The 27,099-nt window shown below is 42.3% G+C and overlaps 1 protein-coding gene across 1 annotated transcript; it reads left to right on the forward strand.

Annotated features, from left to right (window-relative positions):
• On the forward strand, positions 1–25,730 carry LOC107380055 (probable G-protein coupled receptor 149). Its single transcript, XM_015951082.3, has 5 exons — positions 1–2,178; positions 8,751–8,931; positions 9,072–9,568; positions 22,148–22,291; positions 25,218–25,730. The coding sequence occupies exons 1-5, from the start codon at positions 1,219–1,221 to the stop codon at positions 25,728–25,730; spliced, it is 2,295 nt and encodes a 764-aa protein (XP_015806568.1). The 5' UTR covers positions 1–1,218.
• Positions 25,731–27,099: the final 1,369 nt, after the last annotated feature.

A 27,099-nucleotide genomic window follows, 5' to 3' on the forward strand; every position in this document is an offset into this window, starting at 1 on the left:
CAGAGGGGCTGACGGCGCCAAATGGCAGCCTCGCCTCTGTCAGACCTCCCCAGGGCGGCTGTGGCTACAAGTAGCTTACCATCACTGGCAGTGTGTGAACGTGAGAGTGTGTGAAAGCGTCTTTGGGTGTCTTGAAAAGCGCTATATAAGTTCAATGCATTATTATTATTATTATTATTATTATTATTATTATTATTATTATTATTATTAAACAGGTTTTCCACGGTTTCCATGATGGCTCTGTGGGGTTACCGTGGAAACCATGGATAAAAGCAGTTGGGACCCATGCTGTTTGCCAAACTAAATTCCATATGTGGTAGGCAATCCTGGTCCTTGAGTGCCCGCTATTCAGCATGTTTTAATTGTTTCCCTGCTCCAAAACACCTAATTCAGTGCGTGACAGGGTAAGTATCATGTCACTGTATCCCGATTGGTCATGCACTATGACTACTTGGCCACAGAGATGCCCCTTTGGCTGACTGGTTAGTGCACGTGACTCTCACCCGGGAGTCTGGGGATCAAATCCTGCCTGGGTTTCACAACCTTGCCACAAAGTGTTACATCACCTGTTTACCAGGTGTTCATGCTCTACAGAAGCCAGAACCAACTGAATGAAAGCATGTGTGCTGGAGCAGGGAAACCACTAAAACATGCTGGATGGCAGCACTGGAGGACAAGGATTGCGTACCCCTTGTGTATGATTTTTAACATTTTAATTGATTAGTTTAATATTATATTTCAACCGTTTGTTTCAAATCCACCTTAAAAACGTTCCTCGTTGTAGAGAATTGGTGTTTGAACTGCATGAAGACTCCTGGTGCGCTGAGTTGGACCACTTCCATGCAGACAGAAACGCTAGTGGGCTGCGTTTGGCTCAACCTCCTTCCCGTCATGACTGCTGTGAGAGGCAAACGGTGATGACGACAGCGCGTAAACCGGCTGCTGGAGACGGGAGACGCTCCGGTTACGCTGTTTGAGCGGCGAACACAAGTGCCTGCCAGCCCACACGGCACCAGCCAGCCGCTTCCACATCCAGAAGACCCCGCAGCTCCGTGCGTTAGATGGATCAACGCAGGACGCGCTTTTTAAAGTCTCTCACCAATCTGCTTTTTAATGAGGCGCGCATTCACGCGCAGTATTTGGAGGAACTTTCCCAGCAGCTGAGCCTAATTTGACCGATCACAAGTGCAGAAAGACACACGGCTCCGTTTAACGAGGATGCCAACGAGGCACCGCGGCTCCCCGGCGCCTAACCAGAGCGATCTGTTCACGGACGGCTCTGACACATCAGACCCCACCGAGATGGAGAGGCAGATCCGCCTCCTGCTGTTCGGCTTGTGCGTAACCATCGCCGCCGCGACCTTTGTCGGAGGCGTGTATTCGCTGCTTTCTCTTCTCCGGATGAGGAGAAAGACGTCTCTGTGTTTGATCGTGGCTTCCATGTCCGTGGATGACCTGCTCAGCGTGGTGCCTCTCTCCCTCTTCCTGCTCCTCCAGTGGGAGACGCGCGCAGGTGAAGGGTCGGGCCTCCTGTGCACTTTGTCCGGACTTCTGTACGTGTTCCAGGGGGTTTCCAGCAACATGAAGGCTTGCCTCATAGCAGCGTACACTTTTTATGTCACCAAGAGGTTCGGGGTGCTCCAGTCTGTCCGCCGGCCCCTCAGGGTGATGTGGGCTGTCGGCGGCGTGTGGGCGGTGAGCCTGGCCGTCAGCGTGTTGCCTCTGTGCGGATGGGGCAGCTTTACGCCCGCCTCTCTCGGCTGCTTCCCCGAAAGCAACGGTTTTTACATCCTGCTGCTCTTCTCGCTTTATTTCCTGTGCTTCTGTGGATTGCTGGGTTTCTTCATCCCACTCACGTATCAGCTGCTGTGCTCCAGAGAGCCCCAGAGGACGTTGCTGTACCCGAGCTACTTGGACATGTCCCGGGGACTGAGCGGCTCTGCGCCTCTCTGTGACCTTCCGTCGTTTTCTCGGGACAGCCTGGATAAAAGTTTGGGCGCGTACAACGAGCTGAGCCCGAGTTCGTGCGGGACAGAGATCAGAGACAGCTGTGTGTCCCCGGTGTCCGTCAGCGGACAGAGGACAGCTGCTGTTGGAGACACGCCGGTGGTGTTTGCGCAGAAGCGCTTCTCCATGATTCTGGCGGTGGTTCGGATCATTTTATGGATGCCAATGATGGTAAGCAGCCTTACGGAGTCCCATGAATGCCAAGAATAAAATAACTCACACAAAATTATATCAAATATTTTACGTTTTTTTTCTGAATTACAAGTGTTGTTTGATTCAAACTGACCAAATATGAATTTAATTCTTAAAATAAAACCAACTTTAGGGTTTTAACATCCTCAGGAAGGAGAGCTGCTCTGTTGTAAACCCAGAATGGTCATGAAGGGTTTTTGGATGCACCATCCACAAAGGAGCAGCCAAAAGAATCAGAAAAACACCCGAAAACAAATGTTCATCATAACAAAAGAGAAAAAAACTATTTCATTTTCTCCTCATGAACAAGAGATCTGCTGATGAAGTGTTCTGTTTCTTCTCAGAATAAAACTGAAACAATGAGACCTCATGGGCGGCGAATTAATGAATGAAAAAGAATTCGATGTCCCTTGATGCCAGTACAGTGAAATTTCCAGGGATTATCTTCTTGTTTATTAAATGCATTAAACACCATAATAAAAAACAACCTTTTAATAATGCCTCACTATTGTTTCAAATTAGCATTCCCTGAAGGACCTGAGAACAGCAGTCTGTAGGTCTTAATGAAGACCGCAGGGCATCATTCATTAGGGTACATTGTGAAGTAAAACACACACACACACACACACACACACACACACACACACACACACACACACACACACACACACACACACACACACATTCACACACACTTGATCATACTGAGGAAATAAAGTAATAAACTTGATAAACGCAGTCTGAACACATGAACCAGCAACAGAAACATTACTCAGAGCAACATTCTGTTGAAAGAAATGAACGTTTTATGGTTTTGAAGTTCAGTCTCAGCTAAATATTCTTTATTTATTTATTTATTTATTTATTTATTTATTTTTGCATAGCTATAAAATTTTGATTATGACACACATTTGCTGTGGCTTTGTTCCGATAAGCTTCTGTAATGCCACAAGATTTATTTCCATCCAGTGTTGCGTTCATGTTTCACCAAGATCTTGCATTGATGATGGTAGGGTCTGACCGCTGCACAAAGCCTTCTCCAGCACATCCCAAAGATTCTCAATAGGGTTAAGGTCTGGACTGAAAATGATGTCTCATGCTCCCTGAACCACTCTTTCACTATTTGAGCCTGATGAATCCTGGCATTGTCATCTTGGAATATGCCCGTGCCATCATAGATGGAATAACCTGGTCAGTCAGTATATTCAGGTAGTCAGCTGACCTCATTCTTGGAGCTCGTCCTGTTGCTGAACCCAGACCTGACCAACTGCAGCAATCCCAGATCATAACACTGCCCCCACAGGCTTGTACAGTAGGAACGCACGATGGGTGCATCACATATGGGCCATTCCCATCTGTACCGGGTCGGCCCGGGCCGGGTAGCCCCAGCCGGCCCCAGCCTGGCCCGGTTGATTCCACACATCCTTGTCTTAAGCCCATGTGGGCTGATTCTACCCACCAATCAGAGGCTTGCTCTAATGGAAGGTGTGAATTTGCTGTCAGCAGTGGGTGTGTTGGCCCTGGTCGGCCTGAAGCAGACCCGCTCGAGAAGAGGGCTGAAAATGAGCCTTGGTTGGCCCGGAAAAATACCAGGCCACCCAGATATGTAAACAACCTACGCTATCCAGCCCGGGCCGACCCGGTACAGATGGGAATGGCCCATTAATCTGCCTCTCTTCTTACCCTGATGCACCATCACTCTGGAACAGGGTCCATCTGGACTCATCAGACCAGTTTTAATAAAGCGTTGGACAGTTCTTCACCCATCTTTTGTACGTTCTTGCTGTGTTTGTCTTCAAATTCATTTTTGGTTCTTTTTTAAACACAAATAAGGTTTTTCTTTACCTTACTTACGTTTCGTTTGCAGCTGCAAACATCCTCAGAGCTGACGCCGATGGTGGCGCCACTTCCTACTCCATTATCCGCGGGCAGCAGAGGACGTTGTCGCCCTCTGCTGCCCGCTCTCTCCTCTTATTCTTTGGATAAACGGAGTAGGAAGTGACGCCACCATCGGCGTCAGCTGTGAGAATGTTTGCAGCTGCAAACGAAACGTAAGTAAGGTAAAGAAAAAACCTTATCTGTGTTTAAAAAAGAACCAAAAACGGAATTTGAAGACAAACACAGCAAGAACGTACGAAAAATACGGACCACAAGGAACAAAGGACTTCCGCCGTTTGGAATGTTTACACCAAAAACGCGTACGTCTTAGGAACCACCTTCGTTTCTATTTAAGATGCCGGGACGAAAACATCACACCAACAAGCCTACAGCTGAAAACACCGATCCAGACCAAGACAGCACGGAACATACTGGAAAGAACACAGAAAGCACTACTCAAAGAAAGGATAAGAAACGTCGCAACCAAACAGAAGCAAGTGGATAACGAACTGGAAAGAAGACACATGGACTTAAAAAGGAATTACAAACTTGATGAAAAAGTGGAGGAACAAATTCAAGGGCACATGATGGAAAAACAGGAAAAAGAGTTCACAAAGGTAAAAGAAAGACACATAAAGAAGTTAAACAAACTTATCAAAAAGAAAAAGAGAAAAGAAATACAAGATAACACCACACAAAGCTCATGGGTACGTAACCTTTCACAATACCAACTAACAGAAGCAGAAGAAAGCATATTAAAGAAAGGTTTAAACTTTGCAGTCACACCAAAGGAAATACCATATGATGAATTCATCGTAGCAACAGAACTAGCATGTCAACAGATCACAGATGAGGGAAAGAAAGCAGAACTCGGAAATAACGTAGTTGGGATATTAAAAAACAGCCAAATTCAACACAGCAATATTACAAAAGAAGAACAATCAGCCATTACAGCTTTATCCAAAAATGAACAGCTAATTATTCGACCGGTAGACAAAGGAAGAACCACAGTAGTTATGGACAGAGAAAAATATAAACAACAGATGAAACAGATGCTAGAGGACGAAAATACATACAAAATACTTAAAAAAGACCCAACAGAAAACATTAAGAAAAACATGAAAAAATTACTGAAGCCACTACAAAAAAAGGCAAAATAACAGAAAATATGTACAAACTGGATTCCTACAGCAAACATTATACCAAGAATATATGGAACTCCAAAAATACACAAACAAAACACCCCACTTAGACCAATAGTTGACAGTATAGGTACACCAACTTAGGGTTGGGCATCGCTTGATTTTGAACAATTCTGATTCCAATTCCCCGTTTCGATTCCGGTTCTTATCGATTCCTGATTCCGATTCTTTGAAGTCGTGACATGTTTTACATGAGCCAGCTAACCACAGGTCCTACTTGATGAAATAATCTTAACTTCAACATGAATTTTAATTCTATGAACAACAACACCACCTTCATTTAGACAAAAACATGTTTTGGAGAAAGAAAGAAAAAAGAAAAAGACTTGCAGCACAGCCAGTGTGTTTGTTTCTGACCACAGCTGCGGACAGACAGCTGGTGTGATCAGCTCTGAAAAGCGTTGATCACAATTTGCAGATCACGTTTTTTTTTTTTTCACAGAGATCGGCCGCGGATTCCTCTTCCGTTGGCACACTAGGAATTGAAACTAGGAATCGAAATAAAAAACGTTGAGCGATTCCAGGGAAAATGAACAGTTGGAACCGGTTCCAATTGATACTCGATTCTCGGTGCCCAACCCTAAATACAACATGGTAAAAGAAATCAGCAAAATCATTAGTCCTTTAGTAGGTAACACAGATCAACATTGCAAAAATGCAATAGAAGATGACGACATATCTCACATGACGTCACATCCCTGCTCACAAAAACACCAACCCAAAAAACCATAGACATAGTAGTTAACAGAATCAGACAGGACAAAACTTTACACAAAAAAAACAAACCTCACAGCAGACGACATAGCACAACTGACAGGACTGGTAGCTAACTCCACTTACTTCACATACGATAACACAATATACAAACAACTGGAAGGCTTCGCCATGGGTAACCCGTCATCAGCCACCCTGTGTGAGTTTTTCATGGAAGACCTAGAACAAAAAGCCATAGCCACTGCCCCCCCCCCCCCCAATCCCTAAACGGTAAAATAAAACTATGGAAACGCTACGTAGACGACATACTGGAAATCATACCAAAAGGACAAACAGAAACATTAACACAACACTTAAACAACATTGACGACACGGGCAACATAAAATTCACATATGAGACAGAAACAGAAGGCAGCATAGCTTTTATGGACATGAAAATAACCAGGCAGACCGACGGGACCCTAAACATAAACACATACAGGAAACCAACACACACCGACCAATATCTATTATTGACATCAGAACACCCCACCATACACAAAATGTCAGTAATCAGAACATTATATCACCGAGCAAACATGGTAACAGAAGAAAGAGACCGTAAACAAGAGGACAAACACATACAACACGCTTTAAAGACCTGTGGATACCCGACATGGGCGATAAACAAAGGAAAACAACAAACAACAACAGAAAGAAAAGAACAACCCAAGCAAACAACCAGCAACCCAGAAAGACAAGAACCAAAACCAGTGATAGCCTCACCATACATCAGAGGCATAACAGAAAAAATTAGAGCAACAATGAAAAAACACAACATAAACACACCAACAAAACCATACACAACAGTTAGAAACAGACTAGTACACCCAAAAGATAAGATACCAGCTGGACTTAAATGTGGAGTCGTTTATGAAATCCCATGCAAACTCTGCAATAAAACATACGTAGGAGAAACCGGACGCCAACTCAACACACGAACAATAGAACATAGAAAGGAGTGCGAGAAAGAAACAAGTCAAAAACACACAAGAGCAGCGAAACAAGAAGCAGAAAGCACAATAAAGAAGTCAGCCGTAACAGATCACTGCATAAGAGAAAACCACGTAATGGACTGGGACAACACAAGGATCTTAAACACCGAACACCAGAAATACAAAAGATGGATAAAAGAAGCTATCAAGATAAGGAGACGTGGCTGTGGGACCATGAACAGAGACGATGGAGTTTAGTCATCGGATCGTGCATGGGACTGCATCATCGGAGAGGAGAGAGCGGGCAGCAGAGGGCGACAACGTCCTCTGCTGCCCGCGGTTAAACGGAGTAGGAAGTTCTTCACCCAGTTTTAGTCCTTTCAGCAATCTCCTTAGATGTTTTCTCTGCTTGATGCCAATGACCAGACCCTTCTCAAACAGACGAACATCTTTTCCACAACCACCAGATGTGTCTTTCCGCACGGTTGTTTAAGAAGTGAGAAGCAACTCATTGCACCGGTTGGGTTAAATAACTTGTTGCCAGCTGAAAGATAATCACCCATTTATCCAATAGGAGGCTCCTACCTGTTTCCTCAGTTAAATTCAGGTGGTGTTTTTATTTTTGGACAGGCAGTTGTTAGCAAAAGATTGTTTTACTTTTCCCATTAAGTGTATATTTTGTTGCGGGAAATAGAGTTGGGAATCGGCTGGGATAAATTTAGCAAAACAAAGAGCTTCTCACTGGAAACCAAGTTCAATAATTAAAAATTCAGAGCTGCCAAAAAGTTATTTAACCAAAATATAGATGCAGTGAGAAGCTTCTCATTTTTTTAAAAGTGTTCTGTCTGTATTTTTTTTGTAGATGAAAAGATGTCATTTTCTTCTCAGAAGGGTCAAACTGTCTACATCAAGTAAACAAATCTGAAACTATTCCTGAATCATTTAAAGAATGCAAAAAACCCATTTTGCTTTTATTCTTTCAAACCTCCTCAAGGCCGCAGACTGGTGTTTGGGGAATAAATGTGAAAAATAAACTTTCAATATTTGGTGACATCACATAAAATGATCAAAAGGAGAAAAACACAGATTATTAAAGTCTGAGTGTTTTGTACTTAACTAAAGGTGTTGAGACAGAACAGCCGTGTAGTCCTAATTATCTTTGGAGAATAAAAATTGGGCTGTTAGTAAATGAAAGAAGGTTATTTGGTGTGTAACTGGAGAAAATGATGCACCCACCATGCTTCGTGCTGGCCCTACCAGCCTGTGGTAGCAGCATTATGATCTGGTCTGAATCAGCTGCAGGTCAAGGTTCTGCTCTGTTTTCTTCCAAATCGATTACATATGATTATCAATGTACTTGTGAACACGTATCACTATCCTAATGGTGGGATTTGAGTGTTTATAGTCCCAGAAAAGGAGCACAAGGCTTCATTTTCATACATGCAAAGGTCACAATAATGTTCAGACTTATTCTGAAGGGAGAATTCTGCACCAGTTTTTTTTTCTTCTGTAAAATACCCTGGAGGAACAACTCTTGCAGCTCTGGAGGGAAATGCATGTTGCAAAAATGTCACAGCGAATGCAAGCTATTGTAAAAGTGGCTCAACAATGTGACATTTTTGTAGTGAAGAATTGGATTTTAAAACAAAAGAAACTTCAAATGAAAGAAACTCCATCTTGTGTAAATTTTCTTCTCATTCACGTCTCCTTGCTCCACTTCCTCATGCATTTTGAATAGCTGACTCCCCGAGTGAACTAATTTCCTCTTCCCTTTCGCTCACAGACATTGGTGCTCATACGGCATGCAGTAAACGCACGCAGCTCCTCCCTGGAGACCCTGAGCTTCTTCCTCACTCTGCTTGCACCTGCGGTCACTCCCCTGTTTGTGCTGTCGGAGCGCTGGATCCACATGCCATGTGGCTGCTTCATTAACTGCAAACGGGATGCAACACAGGAACCCTCAGGTAGATTTAAAGTCATTTCCTAACACACGGTCAGGTTTGATAGAACCAAGAATGGATTTCTCCATGAAAAAAATGTACGAAAAGCTCTTTTGAAATGTTATTGGTAAGAACGATATTAAAATAATTTGTCTGGTCCGCAGCGATGAAAAGAAAGTTTGAGTTCAACCTCTCCTTCCAACAAGGCTATGGAGTCTACAAGTTGTCACACGCCACAAAGTCCCACCGCAGCCATCCTGTAGAAAATCCCGCTTACCACAGCCTTTTCAACTGTGACTTCTCAAACCCACGGCTTGATGCACTGGAAAGTGGTGGGTTCTCCAGGATTAGTCCCATCTTTGATTTCAGCACCTCTCCCCCGGTGGACAGCTCCTCACACGCAGGCCTTGTTTTAGAGACCAGTGGAGGGGAGGTGCTGGCTGATTGTCCCCCGCTTCCTCACGAGAACCACAAGACCGACAAAGAGTTTCCCAGCATCCCTTCACTGCCTCCCCATCACCGGGAACAGGATCACAGTCTCAACGACTCATCATCAGTGTTTGAAGGGCCAGAGAGGAGGCTGTCGCATGAGGAATGTCGGAAAATCGAGCTGACGGACTGGGAGTGGTGCCGGAGTAAATCAGAGAGGACACCCAGACAGGTACAGCAAAGTATTAGTGTGATCTTAAAGCATTAAATTAGGCTATTTGTTCCTACCCTTTACTGTTTAATGGCCAGCATTAATTGATTTTTTCCTACAAACAGAGTCTGTTATTTTTAAGTAATCAAACCTCTTCTTCCTCCAGCAAATGGTCAATTTTAGGACTATAAAATGAATATATTGTCAATCTGTCTCTTTCTAATTATTGTAGAATTAAAAAGACATTCTGAAAAGGAGCTTGTTCCACCTTTAAATACCTGTGTGACTTTTTTTCCTGCTACAGTTTCTCCATTCTCCATCACACCTTAAAATTTAAAGGTATGGTTTGCTCGCTTAATCAATACATTTGCAGGGATCTCTGGTAGGAATGAATGCCGTGTGAGCTGTTCACGTGGCAAAAAATGTGCAGAAACTTTTGGATGAGCACAGACAAGTCTGCTGCGGCAGAGAGTGGCACGACACGACAGGGTTTGGAGTCTAATTTCCTGATATTTGGACATCTCGCCTCTGATTGGATAACAGCAATGTGACTCTACCACTGACTCCATTTGCTCTGGAACACTGATGTTTTGTCATCGCAAATAACACAAGCCTGAAGGAGTTCTGCTATGTGGTGGAGTTGCTAATGCTAACGATTAGCTCCTACTAGCCGAGACGTTCTCTGCTGTTTTCCTGGACGTTAAACCAGCTTTTCCCGGATGATTGAGTCCATGAATGTTAAGTGACAGTGTGACGTAGGTCTGCCAGGCTTTTCTAATCCTAGAGTTTCACCGTCTGTTTTCTATCAGAAGCTAATGCCGGAGAAAGGTGTAGGAGACTATTTTCATGTTCAGCCTGCATGAAAACCTCTGATTGACTGATTATAATCAGAAACAAACATTACAAAATAAGATAGTATGCATGTGATTGAGATAATATTGTTACACCAGCTTTTCTCTTTTTGTTTATACACACAGCATTTTACTCTAGAATGCATTAATTGATCAGAATGCCATCTGCAACTTCTTTCAGAAACCCAAAATGCATTTGATACCGCTCCAAGTCTCCAAACATACCACCAGGTTTAGCCCGATTTGTTGATTTACCCTGGGAAGTAATAATACCAACAGAATGTATTCAGGATTAATGATGAAAGCTGTCTTCCTAATGTGTATTTATGAGTGCACATGTGTGCTCTAATGACTTTTTAATGAAAGAACAAAACAAAAACAATAAATCCATAAATTATTTATCTGTGTGTCACTGGAAGTTCAGGGAAAACTGTTTATCTGTGTAGTGTGGACTAAGTAATGCATTGTTCTCTTTTCTACACCACTCTATAATTGTACCTAAACACACAACTCCACTGAGTGGTAAAAATTCATTAAGCATGCCATAATGAGCTTTGAATTTATGAAAAGTAAATACCCACCTTCTTAGGTCATGGATTAATTGTGATTAACAGCATTACATGCAAAGCTGAGTTCAGTTCCACATGCCTGCCATGTCTCGTTAGAGCCAGATCCCTCAAAATTTAAAATGACTTAAATAGAACCCATCTGGCAACATGAAATATGCTAACATATCCAAAAAAAGCACATAATCTCTTGTTCTGAAGTAATTCAAGATTAATAAAATGAATAAAAACATTTAGAGCACTGCAGATCTCACTTACTTTCATTCAAAGTGGTACTTCACTGAAAAACCCTTTTTCATTATTATTTCTGGTTGTAATCTGAGTTTTTAATGCATGCTGAATATCTCCTACACCTATTTCCTGCATTAGCTTTTGATAGAAAATAGACGGTGAAAGAGATCTACGTCACACTGTCACTTATGGACTCACCCATCTTGATTCACAGTGGAGAAGGCTGTTGTTGGTTTAGCATCCAGGAAACAGCAGAGAATGTCTCTACTAGTAGAAGCTGACTGTTAGCATTAGCAACTCCACCACACAGCAGAACTCCTTCAGGCTTGCGTTATTTGTAGAGATAAAACATTAACGTTGCAAATCAAAGAGATTCAGTGGTTGATGTTAGTCAATCAGTGGCAAGATGTCCAAATATCAGGAAATAAGACTCCCAAATCCTGTTGTCTAAAGTTTAGTTCTGATCTGGCTTATTTCTAGTTCCTGAAAATGGTGCACCCTCTGGGTGTGACTTACAAGGCATTCATTCCTACTAAAGACTACTAAAAATGTATTAAAAGTACAAGTAAAGTACCATTTCAAGATCAGAAGTCATCAATTTAAATCTTGTAGGAGAATGTCCGATCATCAGTTTGCTGCTGAAATACACTTTAGGACAGTGGTTCTCAATCCTGGTCCTGGAGGACCGGTATCCAGCATGTTTTAGTGGTTTCTCTGCACCAACACACTTGATTCAGTGGTTGAATCACCTGTGCTGCAGCTCATCAGGCTCTGCAGAAGCCTGTTAATCACCTGCTGATTGAAATCAGGTGTGTTGAAATAGAGTGCTACCGGCACTCCAGGCACGGAACTGAGTACCACTGCTTTGGGTTTTTGCAGAAGGATGATGACCTGCAGCAGGTCTGAGGAACTTTAAGTGACCCAATCAATCTCTGGACGTAAAGGTATACTTCGCAACTTTTTCATATTTTAAATAATTTTCTTGAGCCAGTATGTTCTAAAATGACCCTTTACTGGGTTAATGAAATGCCACCTAGCCTCTGTCGCCCTCTGTGGTGAGAATATTCCACTTGCAGCCTCACCGTTTCCAGTCCAGTCTGTTGGGACTTTACTGTTGGGAATTGAGCTGACACACCTGGCACTGCAGTCTGCTTCCTGCATGTTTTAGATCATGAACACAGCTGATTTGTTTAATTTAGTGATGAATCACTCCTGTAGACGCTAAGGAAATCTGGAAGACATTTCAGCTGTTAGATTAAGGTGTGAAGAGACGAATGCACAGCGAGGAGGTTTTGCTTTCAGTTCCACAAACGAACACTAGGGGATGCTAAAAGCAAGCCAAAACGGCCTAATTCCCTTTGATCTGATTGGGATCATGTGATTTGACCTTAAACAGAACGTTTATGATGGAAAACCCTGCATCGTGGCAGAACAATAAATCATTACTCGCACTTACAAATGCTTGATTGAAGTGGTTGCCATTAAAGGTGATACAGCTAGTCAAGCTTAGGGGTCATTTGCATTTTTACTCAGGGCTTTTGTCTCCTAATCAATGAAATTCTTATATGAAAACTGCATTTTGTATGCACTCTGATTATTTTTTCTGATACTGAACCAAACTGTGTGAGAAAAGGCCAAAAAGAGCTAAAAATTGCAAATTTTCACAGCAGTCTAAACTGCGAGCCTTAAGGCAGCTTGTTGCATGTACTTATGCACACAGATACTCTTCTCTTTTTGTTGACAGTTGTGCTTTTAATAGCAGGAGTTTAATCAAGTCTGTGTTTCACGAGACCCAAAAGGCTTGTTGAACAAGGACTAAGCAGCAAAGGCAGCATGAGGAGTGAATCTCGGCGATAGAGAGGTGCGGAAACACATGAGGGGTCCGTTCAGGTCAGTCTCACTGCGCTTGTGAAAAAGCCGAGCAGCCACTGCCGTAACCTTTGAAACTGACCCGTAACTTTCAGGAAGAATGACACCACGAGTCTGGATTTGGTCCCACAGAATCTTTTCTGGCACTGACACGGATGTGAAAACACGCATTCACATGCACGTACGCCCTCACAAACACATTTTTTCTTTTCTCTCCATTCTATTCCATTTGCAAGTTTGAAACGTTTTGGTTTGAAAACCACCAGAGGGGTGGAAAATCCATGGAGCACGCATCTACAGCTTGGCTCTGGCACTCACTTTGCATCATGCACAACTCTGAGATGCTCGCTGCTGGCATGTGTGTACTTCTGTTTGTGTGTGTGTGTGCGTCTCTGTCCTACTTCTGAATATCTTAGTTAAAAGTCTAAGTGATTTGTCTCCTCTGGGTTTATTCGTTGGTCGGAATCTGTAGATGTAGAAGGACTAGAAGTGTATGTGCATGCACAGCTGTTATGCATTTGCAGAAAAGATAAAGATAACCTCTCCAGTTCTTAGTTATACTCAGACTGAACACACAGATTAAAAAACAGCCCACCTTAGCAACTATGACACAGTTTGCAGTAATACTTCTGATTGTGTTTTGTTCCTTGTTAGCAGACTAGATGTCATTACCCAGTATCCCTTCCCCTTACTGCCAGGGCCTCTGGCCTTCAGCATCCGAAGGGAGAGTTGGAATTACAGCTTAAAGATGTGTTTACCCTTTCTGTGACATTCTCCTCTGCTAGCAAGCACAGGGCTCAGGGTGGGCTCGCGAGCCCTACTCCCCGAGGGGAGGTGAAGATCTAATGTGCAATCGCATGTAAATCACTGAAACCCCTTCTGCTCTTTGGAGAATTCATCCAGAGCTCAACAATGAAATGATTAAACAGGGTTTGAATGTATGTAATGTATTAAATATTGATTCAGAACGTGGGAATAGCACAGCTAGAGTAAATGTGCTGCAACTGCGTAGGGGTTTGTGGATATAATGTGTCTCACATATAATCTGGAAGTTTCCCCGATACACTTTTATGAGTTCATTCTGATGGACAAATTCTTTGGTTTCTCTTCACATGACTTTGCAAGTAAGGCATTTTTTGTAGATTTGTTTTGTATCGGCCAATAGGCTCAGTGTGGAAAAGTTGGACTGGTCTACCTGGAAAACTAATAAAATGTATTTTTAATTATTTCTGATCAAATTTGTACCGCTCAAACTGCAGCCAGAACAAATGCTTTGTTCATTTTCACTGAAATACAAAATGTTTGGTGTATTGTTGCACTGGCCAATGCAGACAATAGTCACCAAAAAGCCATATTCACATTTCCCAATCAAGAAAATATAAATCTTGGTACTTTCAACTTGGTAATTTGTGCTCGAGGTTCAAAACGTCAATGAAACTAATTAAATAACATCACATAAGTAATAAAGCCCAAGCAATGGGGCCACTGAAGGCATGAAAAGCTTAGTTGAAAAAAAGTTAAACTGCTACTAAGATGGATGTTGAAACTTATGAAAATGATAATCAGGGACTTACAGGAACAATGATGAGAAAACGTAGCCTAGTGAACTAGACCAAATTCTTGCTTTGCAAAGTTCGGTCTAGGAACGCTCCACTGGAACCTCTGCAGCCCCAACAGCATTCTGGCTGGCCAATCACAGTTCTCTAGAGGGGTTTCAAACACATAAAGAGCTGTAATTGGTCAATAATGGTGGGCCAATCATAGTGCTCTATCTGCTTAGTGAACAAATCACAGAGCTTTGTCCGCTTTGTGGGCCAATCAGGGCACTCTATATGCCTGGTGGGTGGGATGATGCAACAGAGTGAAACAAGAGTATGTCGCATTCATTGTCCAGTAGCATCCGGAGATCATTTGAAAGACAACGGTAGAACCCGCCCCACAATCAAGAGCTGTCAATGGAGCGTTGCCAGACTAAATAATACATTTATTTAGTCTGGCTTGCCAGGCTAGAGATAACCGTGAATGGAACAGAAATATCTGACAGTGTGTTAAGAAAGCAGGGAACATTTATGCATGAGTTTATTACTGCATGACAAACCACTGCTGGTTTATCTATCTATCTATCTATCTATCTATCTATCTATCTATCTATCTATCTATCTATCTATCATCTATCATCTATTATCTATCTATCTATCTATCTATCTATCTATCTATCTATCTATCTATCTATCTATCTATCTATCTATCTATCTATCTATCATCTATCATCTATCATCTATCTATCTATCTATCTATCTATCTATCTATCTATCTATCTATCTATCTATCTATCTATCTATCTATCCATCTATCCATCTATCCATCTATCATCTATCTATCATCTATCTATCTATCTATCTATCTATCTATCTATCTATCTATCTATCTATCATCTATCATCTATCTATCTATCTATCTATCTATCTATCTATCATCTATCTATCTATCTATCTATCTATCTATCTATCTATCTATCTATCTATCTATCTATCTATCTATCTATCTATCTATCTATCTATCTATCTATCTATCTATCATCTATCTATCATCCATCTATCTATCTATCTATCTATCATCTATCTATCTATCTATCTATCTATCTATCTATCTATCTATCTATCTATCTATCTATCTATCTATCTATCTATCTATCTATCTATCTATCTATCTATCTATCTATCTATCTATCTATCTATCTATCTATCTATCTATCTATCTATCTATCTAAGTTAAATAGAAGTCCGCAGCAGTGGGGAGATCGCCCCCATTCCCCCTTTATACTGCAATTGCATAATCCTTCGTAAAAAGGACACGATTGCACCACATTACCGCCCCGGTCTTAAACACGACCTACGGCTCCCTGATGCCACCTCAGAGTTGCAGCAAATTCAGCAACAAAAGTCAAGCCACACCACCCAAAACTCAATGACAGCAAATGCATGAAATACAACAACTATGGAGGCTGACGGCAGTGTATTTGGGCTTTTAAAGCTATTGTTTCAATAAAAATGTTGTCACTAGCTTGATTTCTACAAGCTGCATTTGAAGGTTTTTTACTCCATCGCAATGTGAAAAGGCGCTGTCTAGATTTGAAGGCTCCTCCAAATGTGACCCATAAATGCATCCTTTCCGTCCCAAATTTGAAGGACAGGTCATATGTGTCCTTCATGGCCAACACTTATTCCCAGATGCATTGCAGACCAAATGGATGATTTTAGTTTCGGTAACAATGGCAGACAAAGTGGGAGGGAGCAGGCAAGGTTTACAGTTTTGTTAGAAAATGGCGGCATATTATGTCGTTAGGCTTTTATCTACATGATGTTGTCTCTGTTGCTAGGCAATAGACATGCTGAGGTACATCAGAAGGATATATCATCCAATTTCACTATGGTTCATCAATGTATCAATGAAGACGGGGTCCCCACAGGATAAATAAGACAGTACATTTGAGTCCATGGAATCAAATGTACTCTGAGTACATTCTACTATGTTTGAGTAATATGTACTCAGCTTGAGTCAAATTAAGAAAGAAAGAAAGAAAGAAAGAAAGAAAGAAAGAAAGAAAGAAAGAAAGAAAATGGCAATGTCCCCTCAACATAGGCTCAGGCGTGGCAGCCTCTTCGTTGCTATAAAATTAATTTGCTCCACAAATCTTCATATTTACTTTTGCATCAAACAATTCAACAGAACTGCAGCTTCATGCTTCTCTCTTCTCTTTTAACTTAAAGATTGTCTTTCTGCTCAACATCGTGTGGTTTCTCTAACCCTAAGGACACAATCAAAGAGAGAGAGAGTGGTTCTGTTTTGCATTACATCCACAATCAGATAACTAACCACATTTAGCTAGCCTAAATAATTTATAGGCTTAATGAGACCGGCTACAGCCTCCCCACTGGTGCTTCTCCTGTCTCCTGCTGGTAAAATCTACAGTCTCACACACATTATTTCCACAGAGGCTTGCCTTTATTCACTGTGTTTCTGCAATACGCTGGAAAAATACGCTGGAAAAACATGAAACGTTATTAAATGTGAGTCATAGAAGTGGGTGTTTTATCAATAAAAAAACAAAGAAGGAAATTTGATTCACAACTTTTCAAATAAAATGAATGAATAACCCCAATTTCAGCTAAAATGTTTTTACATTTTATCCCAGCAGCAGTAACAGAGTTCAGATGCATGCCTCGTAGAGGAGACATGTTCACTAACACGTTTGTCTCCTTCCACTTGAGGCCATGATCCAGATCCAGCTTTGGTTTAAACAGCAGGAAGGAGGCTCCATGAACTAAGATGTCAGCAGGCGTTTTGATTTGTCCTCACAGAAAAAACCCTGGTGAGGCACTGCATCTGTTTTATGATGATGGCTCAGTTCCATTAACTGGTAATGAACGACAAAGTATGATTAAAGCCTCTACGGCAGTCCAGAGACTTTGAGGGCGCTTATGTAGGTGACTCGCGCCTGTGGTAAACTTCTGGCTTTTACATTCTGGTTCTAATACACATACTGGAGGATATTGATGCTGTTAAACAAAAGCACACCATGCAATACAAACAAAAAATCTCCACCTGGATTATGAGCAAACAGGTAGGAGCCTCCTGTTGGACAGTTACTGCATGTGATTATCTTTCAGCTGCAACTGTCATAGTCTGCGTCTGCGTCTCCCCTCATGTGTCTCCTTGTGTTCTCCATCCCTCTCTAGTAGGGATGAGCTGGATACTCGTTTCAGACGAGTATCCGGTACGGATAAAGCATTTTTGACGAATACGAGCATGGAACGAGTAAACCTCGTAAATATCTGTAATCGTGCTGAAGGAAAATCCTCATTGGGTAACTGACTGTCTTCACGCTCTGTGATTGGCCAGTCACATAGAGCACCCGCCCCTCCCTACACACAAAACTCTCTAGCTGGCCGGGAGCGCAGTCCGTCCGGTTCATCCACGCACACACACACAGACAGTAACGGATCTCGCTGTGATTGCTTCACTGTTGCTCACGTTTCTTCAGTTTTCCCTAGGTTTTCTTCAGCTCGCCTCTTTTTCGGTTGAATATTTAAAGTTACTTTTTTCGTAACTTACATGGTGCATTTGACAAGACAGAGCTGATGTGCTGCATCAGTCACTCACTACCTCTGCTCCGGTCAGGTTTTTTATTTTTTTTTAACTCCATCTCTCTCCCTCTCACCCTCTCTATCTCTCTCAGACACACACCTTAATCAACATTGTTGTGTTTAACTTTGTGTGGGGCAAAATGCCAAGAACGTTAAGAAAAAAATCTGTTTAATCAAATTAAAATAAAAAAATATACATAAAGTTGTGTCTGGTTCTAGCATTTCATATTTCCTAGTTCCTACTGCATGAGTTCAGATGCATTAATCCATGCACTTAAATATTAATGTTCTGATTTTATTGAAACACTTGTTCTGTAATAGTTTCTTTACTATTGTGATCAAAAATATTTAATCTCAATTCTGAGGCTGCGCTGTAAATAGTTTCAAATAAACAATACACATATCAACTTCTGATCATTCCATATCAATTTCAGACTTAAAATAATATATTGATGTAAACCACACCCACTTCCGGTCAAACCACGCCTACTTCTGGGTTATGCCACGCCCATTCCGAGTACAGATACTAATAAAGATAATTTAGTTGGTTGAACAGATACAGATACAGATAGAGGTGTACTCGCTCATCCCTACTGTCTAGGTTCTCCTTTTGTGTCTCCTAGCGCCCTCATGTGTCCTTGTCTGCGTCTTCCTCTTGTGTCTCATTGTGTTCCTCATTTGTCCCCAGATCTTCAGCCCTCTAGGTTTCCCTCCTCAGGTATCCCCCTCCCAGGTCCAGTGCTCCCGTGGTCCCCTTTAGTCACGTCCCTGTAGTTTTTCTTTCTGTAGTGTTTTCCTTTAGTTTCAGCTCCCCCCTTAGAATTTTAGTTATGTTTGCTGCTCTTCTGGTCTTTAGGTCTTACTCTTAGGTCATGTTAGTTTCCTCCCTGATTAGTTAATTGCTTTCACTTGGTTCTCTCCCCACACCTGCAGCTCATCTCCCTCTCGTCCTCCTCAGTGTATAAAACCCTGTCTGTGTCTTAGTGTTTCGTCGGTCCATTGTTTGGTGTCAGCGTTGTTTAGTTCCTCGTCACTTGGTCTCTAGGTTTTGTGCTCTTTAAGTGAGCCTTTGGTCTCCAGGATTTCAGGACATTGGTTTTTTGGCTTCCTGCCCCTATGGAATTTTTGTTCTCCTTCCTAATAAAGGAATGTTTTCATTTACATCCACTCCTGCCTCATGTCGTTCTGGGTGTCTGCATTTTGGATCCTACTCCTCCTGCTCTCAACGTGACAGCAACAAGTTATTTAACCCAACTGCTGCAATGAGTTGCTTCTCATTTCTTAAACAATCGTGTGGAAAGACACATTGGATGGTAGTGGAAAAGATGTTTGTCTGTTTGAGAAGGGTCAGATCATTGGCATCAAGCTGTCATGTTCTGTGTCCCTCTGGTCCCCAGCCCCCTCCTGTTCTCACTCCAGGTTCTCCTCCTGTGTCTCATTGTTCCCCAGCCCTCTCTAGGCTTCCCTCATGTTTTCTCCTAGTCACTCTCTGGTAGTTCCTATTTTATTTTGTATTAGTCCTCCTCATCCCTCTAGTTATTAGTTGTTAATATTTGCCCTTAGTCTTTAGGTTTAGTTATTCGGTGTTTTATAGGTTATGTTTATCTTCCCTCCTGCTTAGTTCTTTCCCCCATTTAGTTTATTGATGCCACCTGCCGGTACAGGATCAGCTCGGGGTCCTTCGACTGCAGATGACGTCAAAGTAGTTGATTGGCTGAACATGAAGCTTACGGAAGTTACGTTATCACGTTAGGGTTAGGGTTAGGGTTAGGGTTTTGCAGTTGTAGTCTTAGCGGTTGTAGTCCTGTAGTCCAAAAATCAACACCTTTTGGAGAAAATGTGTTTGAAATTCTAAAGGAAATGTAAAATATAAGCAAATGATAAACGGTGACCCTCAAAAGCTCTTGATGTTGATGAAATGGGGCAAAATAAAATATAAGAACTTTATTGAAAGACACCAAGCAATATTTTGAATCAAAGAATGTATTTAGATAACAACTAAGGGAATATACAGACAAACTCCACATTAATACAAACAGATGTGGCTTCACATACAAGAACTGTTCTATTTTTTGTCAGTCCGATGTTGGTTTTATGCAGTTTCACATTCTTTACAAAACAAAGATAATATGGTGTTTTATTAACAAATTACAATTATAAAGAAAACATTTAGGTGTTAACAAACAAGAATTTATTAACAAAACTGCTGATGTCTTTCCAAAATGTGTGTGTGAAAGCCGAGTAGACTTGCAGTACTGTGACATCATCGGCAGTCGAAGGACCCCGAGCCGATCCTGTACCGTCACCACCTGTCTTCCCTCTAGATTTCACTCCTCACACCTGTCACCTGTTCCACTGATTGTCTCCCTCTCTGTTTAAAAGCCCTGTCTTGTCCCTCAGTGTTTGTCGGTCCATTGTTGTCGTCAGCGTGTTTTGTTCCCCGTGTAAAACCTGAGACTCCTCGTTTAATGACTCCTGAACTTGTTCGTGTTTTCTGGATGCCTGGCTTGACTTCCTGCCTGTCGTTTTTGGATAAACTCCCAAAATAAAGGATTCTACCTTTTTTCAACTACTCCTGCCTCATGTTGTCTGGTGCTCTGCATATTGGGTCCTACTCCTCCTGATCTGAACCGGACATAAGCAGAGAAAACATCTAAGCCCTGCTGCACACTGGAAGCGTCAGCGGTGCCGGACGGCAGCAGAACGGCACAGCTTCAAATAGAATCCATCACAGTCTGTGGAGTGTTACAAACCAGCCGCGGTGCTGCAATTTTCAGACGTGTCCCAGAAGAGGCACGCCGCACCGCACCTGGAAGCATCAGCGGTGCGGAACAGCAGTGGAATGGTTTACTCGCGACAACCACAGCACTCCAGTGCACACTGGGAGGATCTCATCAGCAAAGCGGGTTCTCTGCCGTGATGCTCCCCCGTGTATAATAACATGGAAAATAAAAGATTTGACCTGTTTTCTGTGCTACATCAAGCAATCAAAGCTTTATTTATAAAGCGCCTTCTGCAACCCTGTCAGGAAGCCCAAGGCGCTGAAGAGGAGTTTAAAGAACTTAATTATGGGCCATTCCCATCTGTACCTGGTTGGCCCGGATAGCATAGCTTGCTTACTTATCTTGGTGGCCTGCCTTTTTTCAGGGTGTAACAAGACTGTTGTTCAGCCCTCTTTCTGAGGTGGTCTGCTTCAGGCTGACCAGGGCCAACACACCTACTTGGCTGCACCTCCCTTATAGCTTTAGTTTTGTGAGAGTGTTTTTCTTACTTTTTCCTATGAGGCAATCATTTAAGCATGCCTTTAAGCTTGTCTCCTCTAAATTTGGCAAATTAAAGACAACATGACGCAATGAATGACATATACCAGCATTTCCTGATAATTAAGTCATTAAGAGTCATTCTGTTCAATTAACCTAATGCTAATTCAATTAAAAATGCCTAAAGTTGCCACTCTGGATGTCAGTTGTCAATTGCTTAAGTTGGTGACAAATGACGTGTGTTGTAATGTCTTTTGTTTGCATAAACTCCCTGACATTTCATTTTCTTGTTCCACGGTTTGGATTTGTTACACTTTTATCTTAAATTTAACAAATTTTTCACTTCCAGCAGGATGTTTGTTACTGTTGTAGCTTTAGAAGCAAACCTGATGTGATGCTCCAGTTTCCACGTAAAGTCGTTTTAAGTCAGAACATTGCATCATGCAAGCAAACTTGTAACTAAATGTCAGCTGAGGTGTGCTTCAGGCTTCAGAAAATCTGTGCATAAATTCAGCTCAAGACTGCACCATGAATGTTTACTTTAATGATCTCAGCTAATGGAATCAAGTCCTAATAATGCTATGAATTCTGCCCGTGAAATTCCTAGCCCCAAGGGCCGTCGTAAAAATTATATTCCGGATGTTGAATTGTTTTCTTTTTTTTTTCCCCTTTGCAGCGTTCATCAGGGGGTCTGTCCATCCCTCTGTGTGCCTTTCAGGGCACCGTATCTCTGCAGGCACCTACAGGCAAAACGCTCTCTCTGTCCACCTATGAGGTCAGCAGCGATGGTCTCAAAATCTCCCCCAACAACGCCAAGAAGGTAACGGCCTTCACTCTATTTAGACTGTTTTATGTTCCTTTATCACTCTCGTGTTAACAAGGATAAATGTCCTTTTGTTCTGATCTTACTTTTGTCCATTCTCAATCAGTTTTTACAGAATTATGACAAACTGAAGGGAAATCTAAGTTAGACTTGAAAGATCTGAGTGTTCCCCTTTTGGAGATGCAGCTATATGTTTATGTTTATGTATTTAGCAGACGCCTTCGTCCAAGCAAGTTTCAAGCAGTGGCGGATTTAACAATTTGGAGGCTCAAGGCGAACACAGACATGGGGCCCTCTTACACAATCTTACCTGGATTTTTGAAACTCTCCCCTCTTCTGCCATGACTTATTTTGCTTTTTTATTAGTCCTCTTTCTTCCTGTCTTTCCCTCTTTGATTGCTTTTAATATTTGCTCCCCTTTTTTCTTCCTGTCAGTGCTCCTTTATTTTTGCTTTTGTTTTGTTTTTTTTTTGTTCTTTTTTCCATTTTGGTGTATGTTTTCCTCCCTTTAAACATTTTCCATTGACTTTCCTTTCTGCTTCCTTTTGATGTTTGCATTGAAAAACAACGTCTTTTTCGGAAGTGAAGATAAAAGCTTTTTTGAAGCATGCTGCTTTCTCTTATTGGAGCCACTAGGATAACTCCAGTTCATGCTTAATGTTTTGACTATCGCTTCCAGTTTGTTACGAACTCTCCCGCCTCTCTCCTCCTCCTCCTCCTCCTTCTTCTTCTTCTTCTTTTTCTTCTTCTTCGTCTTCTTCTTCTTCTTCGTCTTCTTCTTCGTCTTCTTCTTCTTCTGGTCTTATGGCACATGGCAAACAACAATTTGATGCATTACTGCCACCAACTGGATTGGAGTGAAATGACTACCAATCACTTCCTGTTTGTGCATCGGCGTCTTAAAGGAATAGTCCATTGTGGCATTAACTGAGGGGTGCTGGCAGTCAGGGCTAGGGGGCCTCCCAACATAAGGGGGCCCCAGGCGGCTACCGACCTATGCCTAATGGTAACTCCGCCAGTGCTTACAAGTGACAATGAAGCCAGCAGTTTAAACAAAGTGCATGTTTTAGTATTAAACAGTAGATTTTTTGTTGAATTGCCAATTTTGGGCTACTCTGTCTTCTCAAACCCCAGCTCAGTGATGGCAGATGGCTGCTGAACCAGGTTATGTTGGAGGTTTCTTCTTGTCAAAGGGGAATTTTCCTCTCCACTGTTGCTAAATGCTTGCTCGGTATGGGGATAGACATCAGTGGCCTAGTGGTAGAGTGTCCACCCTGGGAGTGGGAGATCAGCAGAGGTGTGACCAAGTCACTGCTTTGCAAGTCACAAGTAAGTCACAAGTCTTTCCAGTCAAGTCTCGAGTCAAGTCCAAGTCAAAGACAACCAAGTCCAAGTTGAGTCCAAAGTCAATGATGTGGAAGTCCAAGTCCTTAACTTTGAATTTTCAAGTCATAATCAAGTCATCTGTCCAACTTCAATTTAATGACAATGATAATAAATAAATTCCAGAATTAAAGCTTCATTTATTTGTTCAAACAAGCAGGAAGTGCAACTGAAACTGATTATGAACAAAGTGCTGCAGCATTTCGTCGTACAACATCAAACCCAGAACGAAGAATGATTTGTGATTTTTGTCCATGTCGTGCCACTTTTGTGCTAAAATATCAAATATGCTCAAGTCATCATCAAGTCAACAGATGCAAGTCGATTCAAGTCGCAAGTCAATGGCATTCAAGTCCGAGTTGAATCTGTTTTTCCCGGAACCACGCTGCTCTGGGCGGCTGCATGTTGGAGTAGCTCTGTTGACTATATGTAAGTTTTGCCTTTTCTTGGGCATTTTTTCTTCTAGTTTCTCAAGAAAAACTATAATTTTTGGACACTTTACTTTTCTGTTTCTGGTGCTGTGAAGCTTGGAGGATTTTTACTGCTATTTTTTATAGCTTTTTTCACTTTTTGAGCATTTGTTATTATGTGTAACCAAGGCAACAAGCTGGTTAACAATCGGGAGCAGCTGATTAACATTGGAAAGGCTGAAATAATACCTCAACTGAAGCCACAAATCCCAAATGAGCTAAAACGCAAGAAGCATGGATGCAGAGCGGGAGCGAAACGGAGACAGAGAAAGAGGAAATTCAAACCATCTCTTCCATCAATCATAATGGGCAATGTGAGATCACCGGCCAACAAGATGGAGGAACTCCAAGCCCTTTCAAGGACTCTGCCAGAAATTCAGCAGTTTTGGAACCGCTGGAGGAGATAATGCAAAGAAGGATTTTCCAGAGAATCAAGAAAATGATGGACAACCCTGAGCATTCTCTTCACAAGACTGTCCGACAACGGAAGAGTGTCTTCAGTCAGAGGCTTCTTCAGTTTCGCTGCAACATGATTATTATTATTATTATTATTATGAGCTACTACAGCAATCAATTTCCCTCTGGGATTAATAAAGTATTTTTGAATTGAATTGAATTGAAGTCTTTAAAGATTATATCAAGTCAAGTCAGAAGTCATTAAAAATAATGACTCGTCCAAGTCATGTGACTCGAGTCCACACCTCTGAAGATCAGGGTTTAAATCCCAGTTGGGTCATACCAAAGTACTTAAAAAAGGGGACCCAATACCTCCCTCCTTGACGCTCAGCTTTAGGGGGTTTGACTTGGGGGTTGAACAACCAAATAGTTCCCGAGTGCGGCCACTGCTGCAGCTCACAGCTCCCCACGAGGATGGGTTAACTGTGGAGATGTAATCTCACCAGTGTGTGATGAGTAATGAGACTTTAATGAACTGAACACAGTGCACTAAGTTGGTTCATTTGGAATGTTTACTTTGTAAAGTGCCTTGAGCGACTTGTTGAGATTTGGAGCTATAGAAATACGCTGAATTGAGTCAACCTGAATTAATAATATGGTTCTTGATTTCAAAGGTTGAAGTGTACCGCTCCAAGTCTGTTGGCCATGAACCGAGTGCAGACGACCCATCATCTGGAGGCCAAGCTGGAGATCCGAGCACCAGCTGCGTGGGAATGGGTATGGAGATCGGCATGGGAATGGGAATAGGAGCTGGGGTGGGGGACACCAATGTAAAGATCCACCTGGAGGTTCTGGAAATCTGCGATAACGAGGAAGCCATGGACAGTGTCTCCATTATTTCGAACATCAGCCAGTCTTCCACCCACGCCCGCTCCCCATCCCTGCGCTACTCTCGGAGGGAGAACCGCTTCGTCTCGTGCGACCTGGGAGAGACGGCGTCCTACTCCCTGCTCATCCCCAGCAGCGGCAACACCGAGGCAGAAACCATCAATATCACTATTCCCGACACCGTGGAGGCCCACCGGCAGAACAGCCGACGGCAGACGCAGGAGAGCTCAGGGTATCAAGAGGATATACAGCTGCTAAATGAGGCTTACAGAAAGCAGGCAGGGGAGGGGGAAGAGTGACATATGTACACAATACCGGGGGGGGGGGGGGGGGGGGGTCTCTCAAGAGGAGCTTTAAAAAGCAACTCAGGCTGTGAAGTCTGCAAGACAAAATTCCTAATCGCTCCACTTTTTTATTTCTTGTCTAAAGATGAATTTGCCTGTCTGCTTCTGCTTGTTTCTTCCTCTAAACAAGACAAGCACACTCATCTGTATATTACACACACACACATAGAAGTAAAGTGGGTTACGCCAGAAATTAAGATCAGGGCCAAGAGCTGGAAAAGGGCAGCAGAGCATCAGTATTCCAGTCGATGCTTCCAACATATGGCAGCCTGTCATCATGGGATAGATGGAGCAAGATGAGGGGAAAAAAACCACTCGGATGTTAAAAAGGAGGAGCCGAGGTCTGATCACGAAGAGCGACGTCACCGGTGACTCATTTGGGAGGGGAGGCGCCACCCCACCCTGTGTGTGTGTGTGTGTGTGTGTGTGTGTGTGTGTGTGTGTGTGTGTGTGTGTGTGTGTGTGTGTGTGTGTGTGTGTGTGTGTGTGTGTGTGTGTGTGTGTGTGTGTGAGTCATTCAAGTCTGTGTTGTGCACAAGCATGAGCGTATCCGGCGTGACGCTGGACCGACACAACTAACAGTATTCGTCCTGAAACCAGCGTGCTGGTTCCACCTTAACGTGTGTCGTCCTTTTAAGCGCAGCTGCTACGTCGTGCAGGTATCTGCTCACTTCATTTGCACATTTGCTGCATATTTTTACCTCATCTGCAAGTGTAAATGTTCATTTGAGAGCCACTTTAACGGAGCCATCAACTTCCTCTGCAGTAAGCGAGCTATCAGAACTCCTGATTACAGGCAGCACTAGAATAAAATGTCCGCTCTCAGTATTGTGCTTTTTATCATCATTTCAAGTCCACACACGAACTGTGACATTTAAAGCATTTAAATGTTTATATCATAAACACACACTATTACTTTGCTACATTTCCACGTATTTGTGTTCATAACCTGCTGTCCGATGGATATTGGTGGGTAGTTTTGCAACATAAATGTTTTTATTTTAGTCTCTGGCCGTGTTTCCAGTCTTTTTTGCTCAGGTCAGCTCTCCATCTGCACCGTGAGGACTTGATTTGCAGACTTTGGAATTGACTCCTGTTCTCCTGAAGACAGCCATCATTAAAGATTAATGCCAGAAAATTGCCTCCAACAATTTAGAAAATGCATTTCTATTTCAAGTGTTCTTGGGAGAAAGAGAGCGATAATAACGTGGAGGCTTATGAATAAAGATGAATGTATAGGTGTATTTACTGTCAACGTTTTCAGGTTTTTATTGTGCCAAAGCATCAGCAGAGCTTCTCCTCGTGTTTATCATCTCAGTGTTTC

The sequence above is a fragment of the Nothobranchius furzeri genome, chromosome 13, assembly GCF_043380555.1.
Source record: "Nothobranchius furzeri strain GRZ-AD chromosome 13, NfurGRZ-RIMD1, whole genome shotgun sequence".
In the NCBI taxonomy this organism is placed as follows: Eukaryota; Metazoa; Chordata; class Actinopteri; order Cyprinodontiformes; family Nothobranchiidae; genus Nothobranchius; species Nothobranchius furzeri.